At 41.7% G+C, this 12,881-nt stretch overlaps 1 protein-coding gene across 4 annotated transcripts in view; it reads left to right on the top strand.

Moving 5' to 3' along the window:
* The window catches only part of frem1a (Fras1 related extracellular matrix 1a), a 400,521-nt gene that overhangs the window by 165,485 nt on the left and 222,155 nt on the right, over positions 1-12,881 (top strand). For all 4 annotated transcript variants that reach the window (XM_060838775.1, XM_060838786.1, XM_060838793.1 and 1 more), the window contains one exon: positions 12,024-12,166. In XM_060838775.1, the coding sequence (XP_060694758.1) occupies positions 12,024-12,166 (143 nt within the window). The remainder of the gene's footprint in view (positions 1-12,023; positions 12,167-12,881) is intronic.

Raw genomic sequence — 12,881 nt, forward strand, 5'->3', positions numbered from 1 at the left:
GGTCAACTGGAGCAGTCAGGTTTGTGGATTTTGGGTAAGAGTTCGAACTGGGAAGTGCAGGGTTATGGAATTTCTTCATCCCACTATTTTCCCAGGTTGATGCGTATTCATTGCAACATTGAAATTTTTCTTTAGCTGTCTCTGACTCCGTGCGTACTTGCCCTCAGCCCACCCCCACCTTCCTATTTATCTCTCACCCTCTCTTGCCCACCCCTCCCCCCTCCCCAACATTGCTGATGAAAGGCTTATGCCCGAAACATTGATTTTATGTGCAGAGAAGCTTTCTGCACAGTTCAATCATATAAAGAAACAGTGTGTGAATGTTTCCAACTGAGTAACACGTGCAGTTGTCCTAGTGTTCCAGTGTCAGCAAACACTGCTTTCTCAGACAACAGCTTAATCGGTTTCCAACAAGCTGTGCAAGCAGAATATTGACGCCGATTTTTCTCAAGATATATATTGCTTGTTACATAGAGACAACTAAGTAGTTTAACACCTGCTTGAACCTTTTTACCCCTGGGCCACTCAACTCAGCCTCCATTACAAGAATCATTTAACCTACTGACACCAATGACACTATGGAAAGCATGGCCTACAAATGCCTGCAACTCACCCATTCTTTTTTGTCAGACTCCAAGCATTGAACGAAAAACTATCCAATCTCGTCAAATTCCCTTGTGCCTTAACTGGCCTTCCTGATTCACTTGCTATCACTTCCAATATCAGCCATTCATTTTCCACTGCTGAACATTCTCTGGATCTCACCTCCCTGCCTAGTTTAAACCCTTCCCAATGACACTAGCAAAGTTTTGGTATTCTGATTTTGAAGAAAACATCCACCTTGTACAGATCCTACTGCTCCCAAAAACAATCCTAATGTGCCAGAAGACTGAAGCCCTCCCTCCTGCATCATTTCTTCAGCTATACATTCATCTGGGCTAACCTCAATTGTGGCACCAGACGTAACCCAAAGATTACTACCTTTCCAGCCATAGAGTCATAGAGATGTACAGCACGGAAACAGACCCTTCGGTCCAACTCGTCCATGCTGACCAGATATCCCAACCCAATCTAGTCCTACCTGCCAGCACCTGGCCCATATCCCTCCAAACCCTTCCTATTCATATACCCATCCAGATGCCTTTTAAATGTTGCAACTGTACTAGCCTCCACCACTTCCTCTGGCACCTCATTCTATACACGTACCACCCTCTGAATGAAAAAGTTGCCCCTTAGGTCTCTTTTATATCTTTCCCCTCTTACCTTAAACCTATGCCCTCTAGTTCTGAACTCCCCCACCCCAGGGCAACGACTTTTTCTATTTATCCTATCCATGCCCTCATGATTTTATGAACCTCTATAAGGTCACCCCTCAGCCTCCAACGCTTCAGGTAAAACAGCCCCAGCGTGTCTAACCTCTCCCTATAGCTCAAATCCTCCTACCCCAACAACATCCTTGTAAATCTTTTCTAAACCCTTTCAAGTTTCATAACCTCTTTCTGATACCGTTCTTTAATCTGCTAAGCTTCCTAAATTCTGCTTTCAGAAACTCAACGTTTTTACTACCTATGTCATCAGTACCACTATGTACCACATTCTCTGTCTGGTTGCCCTCCCCCTTCAGCCATTCAGTGAAACCTACGTCTGTTTCCCTCCATTTAATTCCATCCCACTGTAGCCCTGCAGCACTTTTTCCTCCCTTATTGTGTAACAGACCCAACAATGGTGCCATGATGTCTTCTCCCCCAAGATATCTCTTCAAAACTGTATATCTTTTAGAAATGTAGTTGGCCACAAGGGACTCCTGCACTACCCAGCTCCCTCTACTCACCCATGTCCTTTCTGCCTGTCCCATCTGCACCTGTGGTGTGACCAGTTCACTGAAAATACTGTTCACAACTTGCTCAGCATCATGGATGCACCATCATGAATTCAGCTCCAGTTCCAAAGTGAAATTCTATACCATTAGTAAATCTATACAGTCATAGAGTCTGTATAGCATGGAATCAGCCCCTTTGATTCAACTCATCCATTCTGACCAGATATCCTAAATTAGTCGAGTCACATTTTCCAGCATTTGGCCGATATCCCTTTAAACCCTTCCTATTCAAGCATCCATCCAGATGCCTTTAAAGTGTTGTAATTATGCCGGCATCCATCACTTTCTCTGGCAACTTATTCCATACATGCAAAAAGCTACCCCATTAAGCCCCTTTCATATCTTTCCCATCTGCTCCCTCAAGTTTTGGACTCTGCTACTCTGCGGAACAGACGTTAGCTATTCACCCTATCCATGCCCTTCATGATTTTATAAACCTCTAAGGTCACTCTTCAGCCTCCGATGCTCCAGGGAAAATAGCCACAGCCCATTCTCTTAGCGCAAACCTTCCAGTCCTGGCAACATTCTTGTAAATTTTTTCTGAACCTTTTTCAAGTTTCACAACATCCTTCCTATAGCAGGGAGACCAAATTGAATGCAGTATTCCAAAATTGGCCCAATCAATGTTTATTATTCATAGAGTTAGGAAGACTCCTTAACCAAATGGCAGTTGGGAACTGTATGCAGTCATCTCAGCCCCATTCCAACAGGTCCAGCTTTTATCAACAAGTTATAATTCACACATGAAGGAAACCAGGACTCAGCACAACTATTCAAGCCAAACCTTGTCAGTTCCTCATCCCTTTTCAACATTCTCAATGGAATCAGCCTCCACCACCTAATCGAGATCTCAAAAGGCCTTTTGAGGGGGAACAAAATCTCCCCAACTCCATGGTTTGCTAATCATTTTCTGATTAATCTATCTGTACTGCCCTTGGAGAAAACCTACTAGATTTTATCAAAAATTGTGACTGCTGAAAATCAGAAACACAAACGGAATTTCTGGAAAAACTCAGCAGATCTGGTGGCATCAATACAGAGAAAGCAGACTTAATGTTTCAGCTCCAGTGACCTTTATTCAGAACTCTTCAGAACAACTTCTCCTTTATTTCCACTCGTTCTCTTCAGATCAGCTGTGTGGCCATGGGCCTGAGTTATGCTTGTCTCTTTGGAGGGTACATGGAACATTCCTTCTTCCAATCTTACTAGGTCACCTACCCACAACTCTTTCTCTGCTACATTGATGACATTATCAATTCTGGTTCTCTCTCTCTTGTTCTGAACTAGAAAATTTTATTAATTTTGCTTCCAATTTCCTGATGCAGGACTTGTGTCCGAAACGTCGATTCTCCTGCTCCTCTGATGCTGCTTCACCTTAACCTGGACCATCTCTGACTCCCTTCCTCGACACCTCTGTTTACATTTTTGGGGATAGGCTGGCCACCACTATCCTTTATAGATTCACTGTCTCCCACAGTTATCTATACATCCTCACAACCTCCTTCAAGTAACAGGTCCATTTCATTCTCCCAGTTTCTCCAGATCTGTTGCATCTGTTCTGATGATGCCATCTTCTACAAGGGGGCCTCTGAAAAGACCACTTTTTTCCTTGAGAGACAATTCCCAACCACTATGACTGACAGGGCCCAAATCCATGTCTGACCCATCTAACCATACATCTGGTCTCACCCCTTCGTTTCTTTCCCACAGCACTGATAGAGTCCTCAAGGCCCTTGCTTACAACCCCACCAGCATTGACATCCGACATATTATTAGCCACTATTTCCACCACCTCCTGCAGGATACCAGCACCAGACACACATTTCTTTCTCAGTCAGGGAATACTTCAGTTTCTAAGCAACTGTCCTCCATGGCAGCCTTTGAGATGCACAACAATGCAGAATCCCAGAATAGAAACTATAGCCAATTTCTGTACCTATGAATATCTTGGGTTCCTGTCATGCTACAGGTGACTCCACCACACTGTCTCATATCTGTAAAAGCTCTTTATGTCCTGTTTTGACATAATCACATTGATAAATAGTTATGATCTCTCTGCCTTAGTTAAAAATCACAAAATACTAGGTTATAATCCAACAGGTTTATTTGGAAGTACAGGCTTTTGGAGTGCTGCTCCCTTATCAGGTTGCTAGTGGGGTAGGATCATAAGTTGTAGCAAAAGATCATAGTATCATACAACTGATGCAATATATTGAACAAACCTTCGGAGTCATATGATCCTGCTCCATTAGGTACCTGATGAAGGAGCAGCACTCCAAAAGCTTGTACTTCCAAATAAACCTGTTGGACTATAACCTGATGTTTTGTGATTTTTAACTTTGTCCACCCCAGTCCATCACTGGCTTCTCCACATCATGGCTAGCTTAATTAGTTTGTACAGTTTTAGATTAATTATTACCTTGGTTAGACCTTCAGCATGTGATTCTTATAATTATCATGTTATTCCAGTCAAATAAAACAAAGATTTGTGGATGCTGTAAATCAGGAGTAGGGCCAGGGGTATCTGAGGTGGGTAGGGAGCTGCTTAGCAGGTCTGGCAGCAGGTGTGAAGACAAATCCGAGTTAATATTTTGAGTCAAGTGAACCGTCATCCCTTCAGTTGTTATTCAGCTATTGACATTTTGCTCATACTGTCTAGCACTCCTGGTCACCTGCAGAGATTCCACTCACATCAATCTTTTGATCTTTCTTCCCCTGATCTTTCTGCCCATAAACAGTGTTCTGTGTGCTTCTCTCTCACTTCACCTGATGAAGGGGGTGCGCTCCAAAAGCTTGTGATTTCAAATAAATATCAGACAATGACCTGATGTTGTGTGATTTCTGACATTATCTACTCCAGTCCAACAATGGCACCTCCATATCATCACTCAGTTTAGTCTATTGTACACTCTGGAGAGGCAAAAGGCAAAGTCGATGGCCACTTTGCAGAAAACTTATGTTCTTCTGCAAAAATAACCCTGAGCTTCCTGTTGCCTGCCACTTCTTCGCACCACTATGTTCCCTGCCCGATTCCTCCACTGGCAAATCCAAACCACCTGACGCCTTCCCAACTACCTTCACCCCAGCCCCACCGCCTTCTTCCTATTTATCTCGCAGCACCCTTCACCTCCCCCCCTCCACATTCCTGATGAAGTGCTCATGCCCAAAATGTCAATTCTCCTTTTCCTTGATGCTGCTTGATCTGCTGTGCTTCTCCTGTGCCTTGCCTTTCCACACATCAGTGAGAGTTGGGTAACAAGATAGCTCACAGTGCCAGGAACCCAGGTTCAATTCCAGCCTCAAGTGACTGTCTGTTTGGAGTTTGCATGTCCTTCTGTGTCTGTGTGGGTTTCCTCTGGGTGCTTCAGTTTCCTCCCACAGTCCAAAGACGTGCAATTTAGGTGGATTGGCATTGACAAATTGCTAAATTTGTCAAAGCTTTGACAAATGGTCAGTTAGACTCGAAACGTCAGCTCTTTTCTGGGGTGGGTCTGGGAGGGATGCTCTTCGAAGGGTTGGTGTGGCTCGATGGACTGAATGAACTACCTCCATGCTGTAGGGATTCTATTCTATGAAGGGTCACTGGGCATTCTCTCAAGGTCTTGGCAGACCTGCTGAATTTTACCAGCAATTTCTGTTTCTCCTCATGATCTTATTTGTTCTCTGAGAACAGTCTTAACTTTTCCAACTTCTCCTCATAACTGAAACTCTTACTTTTCCCTCTGGTGACATCTTAGTTAGCTTTTACGTTTTGAAGCCAAGAGTGTTTGTTTTCCTTATTCACACAAAGGATGTTATGATGCTGATATGATTAAAGGTTATTGCCCGCCTCTAATTGCTGCTAAAAATGTGATGATAAATCTTGGTGTTGAAAAACTGGAGACCACATGATAAAGACACTCCCACAATGTCATCAGGGAAGATGCTTTGCTCCATGATGATAAAAGAGTGGTGATATAATTTCAAGTCAGGATAACATGTGACAGGGAGGGGAAGCTGAAAGCCCAGAAACTTTAAGCATTTGAACAAAATGTCTGAAGCTCTGGAAGTCATGTAGAGACATCCTTTTGGATAAATTCAGATATCTCTTAGAAAAGGGGTAGAATATCGTTTTCAATTGTTAAAAGTAAATGAAAATGTGCGTTAAAAAACTGAATCAAATCATTGGAACTGTCAAGTTGCAAAGATTATTTTTAAGTTGAAAAATGTGCTGGAAAAGCACAGCAGGCCAGGCAGCATCCGAGGAGCAAGAGAATTGACGTTTCGGGCATAAGCCCTTCTTCAGGGCTTATGCCCGAAACATCGATTCTCCTGCTCCTCGGATGCTGCCTGGCCTGCTGTGCTTTTCCAGCACCACATTTTTCAACTCTGGTCTCCAGCATCTGCAGTCCTCACTTTCTCCAAGATTATTTTTAAATCAAGCTCTTTAAATTGAAAACGAGCAGCCTGCTGTGATTGTCTGTCTGCAATTTCATTGGTAGTTTTTGAGGTAAACTTGAGGATTTTCATTGTTGAATTGGTGCTGCATGACTGATTTTACAATTTATAATCTCTGAGGGTGTGTGGGGAGTGAGGTGGTAAAGTTCAGTTTGATTGACAGCTCCAATTACTGATCAAATCTTTGATGTGGAGCTTGAATACAAATAAAAGCAAATTACTGCGGATGCCAGAATCTGAAACCAAAAGAGAAAATGCTGGAAAATCTCAGCAGGTCTGGCAGCATCTGTAAGGAGAGAAAAGAGCTGACGTTTCGACTCTAACTGACCCTTTGCCAAAGCTTTGACAAAGGGTCAGTTAGACTCAAAACGTCAGCTCTCTTCTCTCCTTGAATACAAATAGTTGTTTTAATAAGTAACTATAAAATCATAGTGATAGAGATGTATAGCACATAAACAGACCCTTCGGTCCAACTCGTCCATGCCGAACAGACATCCTACATTAATCTCGTCTCATTTGCCAGCACTTAGCCCATACTTATCTAAACCCTTCCAATTTGTATACACATCCAGATGCCTTTTAAAATTGTAATTATCCCAGTCTCCAACACTCCCTCTGGAAACTCATTCCATACACGCACCAACCCTTGCATGAAAATGTTACCCTTCAGGTCCCTTTTAAATCTTTCCCCTCTCACCCTAAACGTATTCCCTCTAATTCTGGACTGCCCCAACCCAGGGGAAAGACCTTATCTATTTACTTGATCTATTCCCCTCATAATTTTATAAACCTCCATCAGGTCAGCCCTCTGATACTCCAGGAAAAAATAGCTCCAGTTTATTCAGCATCTCTCTATAGCTCCAACCCTGGCAACACCCTTGTAAATCTTTTCTGAACCTTTTCAAGTCTCACAACATCCTTCCTTTAGGAGGGAGATGAAAATTGCACGCAATATTCCAAAAGTTCAAACATTTTAAAGTATAGCTAATAGGTTTTTTTAAATCAATCTTGTTTTTACTTGTGGCATTAATAGTATACACTTGGAACATTTTATTTTAGTTCATCTAACAAGGTTTCAAAACGCTATGTGGATGAGCAAGGATGGTTCATTTATTGGTAACGAGTTGGGACAAAGTCTGTAAAAGGGCTATAAAGAACCATGAGATGGATAGAAGAACACAGGTTGGCATGTATAGGGCCTCAGGAGAGGGAATGAGAAGGCATGCATGGTAAAGAAAAGAGATGTTTTAAGGTTTACTTTTAACATGGGATGAAGTCCTGGGATGGAGCTCTCCACTCAACTACTCCTTACAGTTTGCAACATCTCTGGAAGTCAGGAACATTTGCTCTATAGGAACAATATGTAAAGTGCCCTCACCCTTCCTTCATTTCCTGACATATTGTCAGTAGAGGGCTCACTGTCATTTTTTTGAAGGGGAAGCTTTTTCAAATGGCCTTTCTTCCCGCCTGTTCTCTTGCTGTTCATTGTCAGCACTTTGTTTGCAAGTCCAATGGAGCTAAATTTTGAAAAGCATTTATGATTCCCAATGGAAAATTCGTACAGTCATACAAAGCAGGAAAGGCCCTTTGGTCTGTTAGATCTTCACCAACAATAACCACACAAAAGGCGCATTAACTTCAATTTTCTGCACTTGTTCCATATCATTGAATGTTATGATATTTCAAATGCACATCCAAATATTTTTTAAAGGTTGTAAGGTTTTCAGCCTCCACTACCTTCCAAGGCACTGCATTCCAATACCTACCAACCTCAGATCCCCTCTGAATCTCCTGCCTCTTACCCAAAAACTATGCACTCTTGTGATTCACCCCTCAACCAAGGGGAACAGCTGTTTTCTGCTCACTCTGTCCATATCCCACATAATCCTCTACACTTCAGTCATGTCATCTCTCAGCCTTCTCTGCTCTAAAGAAAACATTCCAAACATTTGCACAATTGAAATGTGGAGCTTTTTCAAGGAATGTGTCTTTGATGATAATTATGTACCTGTCAGGCAGGGAGGAAGTGATCGAGTAAGGGAGCCGTGGTTTACTAAAAAAGTTGAATCTCTTGATCTCTTGTCAAGAGGAAGAAGAAGGCTTATGTTAGGTTGAGATGTGAAGGCTCACTTAGGGCACTTGAGATTTACAGGTTAGCCAGGAAAGACCTAAAGAGAGAGCTAACAAGAGCGGGAAGGGACATGAGAAGTCATTGGCAAATAGGATCAAGGAAAACCATAAAGCTTTTTATAGGTTTATCAAGAATAAAAGAATGATTAGAGTCAGATGAAGAGAAAGTGAGGACTGCAGATGCTGGAGATCAGAGTCTAGAGTGTGGTGCTGGAAAAGCAACACCAGGTCAGGCAGCATCTGAGGAGCAGGAGAATCAACATTTCAGGCATAAGGGCTTATGCCTGAAACATCGATGCTCCTTCTCGTTGGATGTTACATGACCTGCCATGTTTTGCCAGCATCACACTTTTTACTCTAGTGTAAGATTAGGGCCAATCAAGGATAGTAGTGGTACATTGTGTGTAGAGTCTGAGGAGATAGGTGAAGCACTGAATAAATATTTTAAATCAGTATTCACACTGGAAAAAGAAAATGTTGTTGAGGAGAATGCTGAGATACAGGCTACTAGAATAGATGGGATTGAAGTTCACAAGAAGGAGGTATAAGCAATTCTGGAAAATGTGAAAATAAATAAGTCCCCCGGGCCAAATGGAATCCTAGGATTCTCTGGGAAGCCAGAGAGGAGATTGCAGACCATTTGGCTTTGATCTTTCTGTAACCATTGTCTACAGAAATAGTGCCAGAACACTGGAGGATAGTAAATGTTGTCCCCTTGTTCAAGAAATGGAGTAGAGATAACCTTGGAGATTATAGACATGTGAGCCTTACTTCGGTTGTGGGTAAAGTATTAGAAATGGTGATAAGAGATAGGATTAATAATCATCTCAAAAGGAATCAGTTGATTATGGATAGTCAATACTGTTTTGTGAAACGTAGGTCATGCCTCACAAACCTTATTGAGTTTTTTAAGAAGTTGATCAAACAGGTGGATGAGAGTAAAGGGCATTTCAGTAACGCGTTTGATAAGGTTTCCCATGGTAGGCTTTTTCAGAAAATACAGAGGCATGGGATTGAGGGTGATTCAGTGGTTTGGATCAGAAATTGGCTAGCTGAAAGAAGACAGAGGATTGATGGGAAATTTTCATCCTGGAGTTCAGTTACTCGTGGTATACTGCAAGGATCTGTTTTGGGTCCACTGCTGTTTGTCATTTTTATAAATGACCTGGATGAGGGCGAAGAAGGATGTGTTAGCAAATTTGTGGATAGCACTAAAGTTGATGGTTAGTGTCGAAGGATGTTGCTGATTACAAAAGGACATAGATAAGCTGCAGAGCTTGGCTGAGAGGTGGCAAGTGGAGTTTAATGCAGAAAAGTGTGAGGTGATTCAATTTGGAAGGAACAACAGGAATAAAGATTACTGGACTAATGGTAAGATTCTTGGTAGTATAGATGAGCAGAGAGATCTTGCAGTCCAGGTACATAGATCCTTGAAAGTTGCCACCCACATTGATAGGGTTGTTAAGAAGGCAATTGTTGTATTAGCTTTTATTGATAGAGGGATTGAGTTTTGGAGCCATGAGGCTATGCTGCACTGTACAAAACTCTGGTGTGGCAGCACATGGAAAATTGTGTACAGTTCTGGTTACTGCATTATAGGAAGGATGTGGAAAGTTTGGAAAGGATTCGGAGGAGATTTACTAGGATGTTGCCTGGTAAGGGAGGAAAGGACTTATGAAGAAAGGCTGAGGGACTTGAAACTCTTTTCATTAAGGAGATGGAGTTTAAGAGATGACTTAATTGAGACATGTAAGAGAACTACAGGGTTAGATAGGGTGGACAGTGAAAGCCTTTTTCCTCAGATGGTGATGACTAACATGAGGGAACATAGCTTTAAATTGAGGGGTGATAGATATAGGACAGATGTCAGAGGTAATTTCTTCACACAGAGAGTAGTTGAGGTATGGAATGTCCTTCCTGCAACAGTAGTTGACTTGCTAACTTTAAATGATCATTGGATAGTCAAACGGATGAAAATGGAATAGTGTAGTTAGATGGACTTCAGATTGGTTCCACAAGTCGGAATAACATCGAGGGCCAAAGGGCCTGTACTGCGCTGTAATGTTGTATGTTCTATGTTCGACCTAGTCTCTCTTTATTGCTCAATTGCTCCATCCCACACAACATCCTGGTGAACATCCTCTCTATCCCTTCCAGTGCTAACATATCATTCCTGTAGTGAGGTGATCTGACTGCACACAGTAGTCCAGCTGTGGCCTAATCAGTACTCTTGTACAACTCCAACATTACCTCCTTGCTCTTATATTCTATGCCATGACTGAAGAAAGCAAGTGTCCCATATGCTTTCTTAACTACCCTATTTACGTGGGTGCCAGCATCAAGGATCACTGAATAATTATATAAAGTCCCGCTGTTCCTCTCAGCTACCCACTGTTCTGCCATTCATTAATTACTCCCTCATCTTTTGTCCTCTTCAAAATGCATCAACCTCACTCTTGTCAGGGTTAAATACCATTTGCCATTGGTCTGCCCATCTGACCAATCTATCTATCTTCCACTTACCTACAACCATCCTGGAATCATAGAATCCCTACGATGAGGACGCAGGCCATTCAGCCCATGGAGTCCACACCACTCCTCCAAAGAGCATCCCACCCAGACCCACCCTATTTATGTAACCCTACACTTCCCATGGCTAATCTTGCATATCCCAGCATCCAAAGGATATCAACACTTGGGGAGAATGTGCAAACTACATATAGACAGTCTCCTAAGGCTGACCATTTTTAAACTAGTCAGAGTCACTAATACCTCTCCATTTCCCACATCAAACTGTGCAAGTTCCTCACAGTCCCTTTCTGTTCATATATTCCCCTTTTCCAGAGTGAAGAGCAAAGGGAAGTATTCATTTAACACCATTTCAATATACTGTAGCTTCACATACAAATTGCCCCATTTATTCCTGGATGTGCCCTACTCTTTTCCTGGTTGGTCTCTTCATTTTCAAATACTTATAAAATATCTTGGGATTCTCCCTGATCCTGTTCACAAGTCCTTTATCATGTTCCCTTTTGCTCTTCTAATAAATTGTTTTTTTTTAAGTTTCCTCTTGCACATACTATATTTCTCTAGAGCTGCAAGCTGAGTTGCTCTCTTTAGACTTGCGAAAAGCCCTACTCCTCTTCTTTATCCATATCAGAATTGTCCTTGACATCCAGCATTGATTGAACTAATTGCTTCTTATTTCCCCATAAAAGGACCTGTACTCTTTCCAGCTCCTTTTTTGATTGCCCTCCACAGCTCCACTATCCACTTTACCTGCAAGCAGCTGTTGCCAATCAAATTTGACCAGATCCTACTTTATTTTACGATGGATAACATGGATAATGTTCATAAAATAGAACCTTTTCTGATGCTAAATATTGTGTCCAAACCTGATATCCTAGCTGAAATCAGTGAGCTCAGTGCACGTCGTGAACAGAACCTTTATTGTGGCTGTTATGACTTGCTAAATATGGATGATATAATTAGACCACACAGGGAGCTGTGGCATCTCCAAATCATGGCATTTTAGTCACTGCCTGTTTACATGTTTTATAAATCTTGTTTTTGACAGGTTACCCCATAACTAGATTTCAGCAGAGTGATCTCTTTAATGCTCGGATCTATTATCGTCACTTGGGAGGTGAAGTGTTTGAAGATTCCTTTGAATTTATCCTGTCTGACAGCCATGAACCACCAAATCTCTCAGATCCTCAGGTATGTGTCTGTATCAAACGTGTTGAATTTTTCGGTCAGGCATATTATATAATTAAGTTAGAAAATAGACTGAAAACATGAGGATTTATTCCACTGGAACAGAAGAGGGTGATGGAAGCTTTCAAAATGGATGAAACATTTATACACTAAAGAAATTGTGAATGATAGAATTAATCCATGATATGAGGACTGACTCATTGCAAGAGCTACTCAATTATTTCAACACTAGTCCTTCCCCATACCTATGCTGTTTGCTCTCCTTCAAGTATTCATTCAGTTTGCTTTGGAAGTTAGTCATGAATCTGTTTTTGATGATCTTTCAAGCAGCGCATGCCAGATAAGAATTCAAAAGAATTTTTTCATGTTCTTTGTATGTCGCTGGAGCATTTAACATTAGCCATTTAATTTAATTCTGTTCAATCTGGTCCTGTTTCGACTGGCACAAAGGTCAATGGAGAAATAGAAAGTAAAATATCAAAATTTGTCAGTGATCCCAAACTTGGAGGTGTTGCTGACAGTCAGATGATACTAGTCAGCTGCTAAATGTCACAGTAGAATGGGTGAACAAGTAAAAGGTGCAGTTTCCTACAGTGAACTGTGAGGTGATATATTTTGGCAGGAAAGTTAGACAGAGGTAATATAGACATAATAGCATTGTTCAAAAGAGAATGCCCATAGTTTTATGTGCATCAGATCATACATATGGAATCTCAGA

This window comes from Hemiscyllium ocellatum, chromosome 2 (assembly GCF_020745735.1).
Source record: "Hemiscyllium ocellatum isolate sHemOce1 chromosome 2, sHemOce1.pat.X.cur, whole genome shotgun sequence".
Taxonomy (NCBI): domain Eukaryota; kingdom Metazoa; phylum Chordata; class Chondrichthyes; order Orectolobiformes; family Hemiscylliidae; genus Hemiscyllium; species Hemiscyllium ocellatum.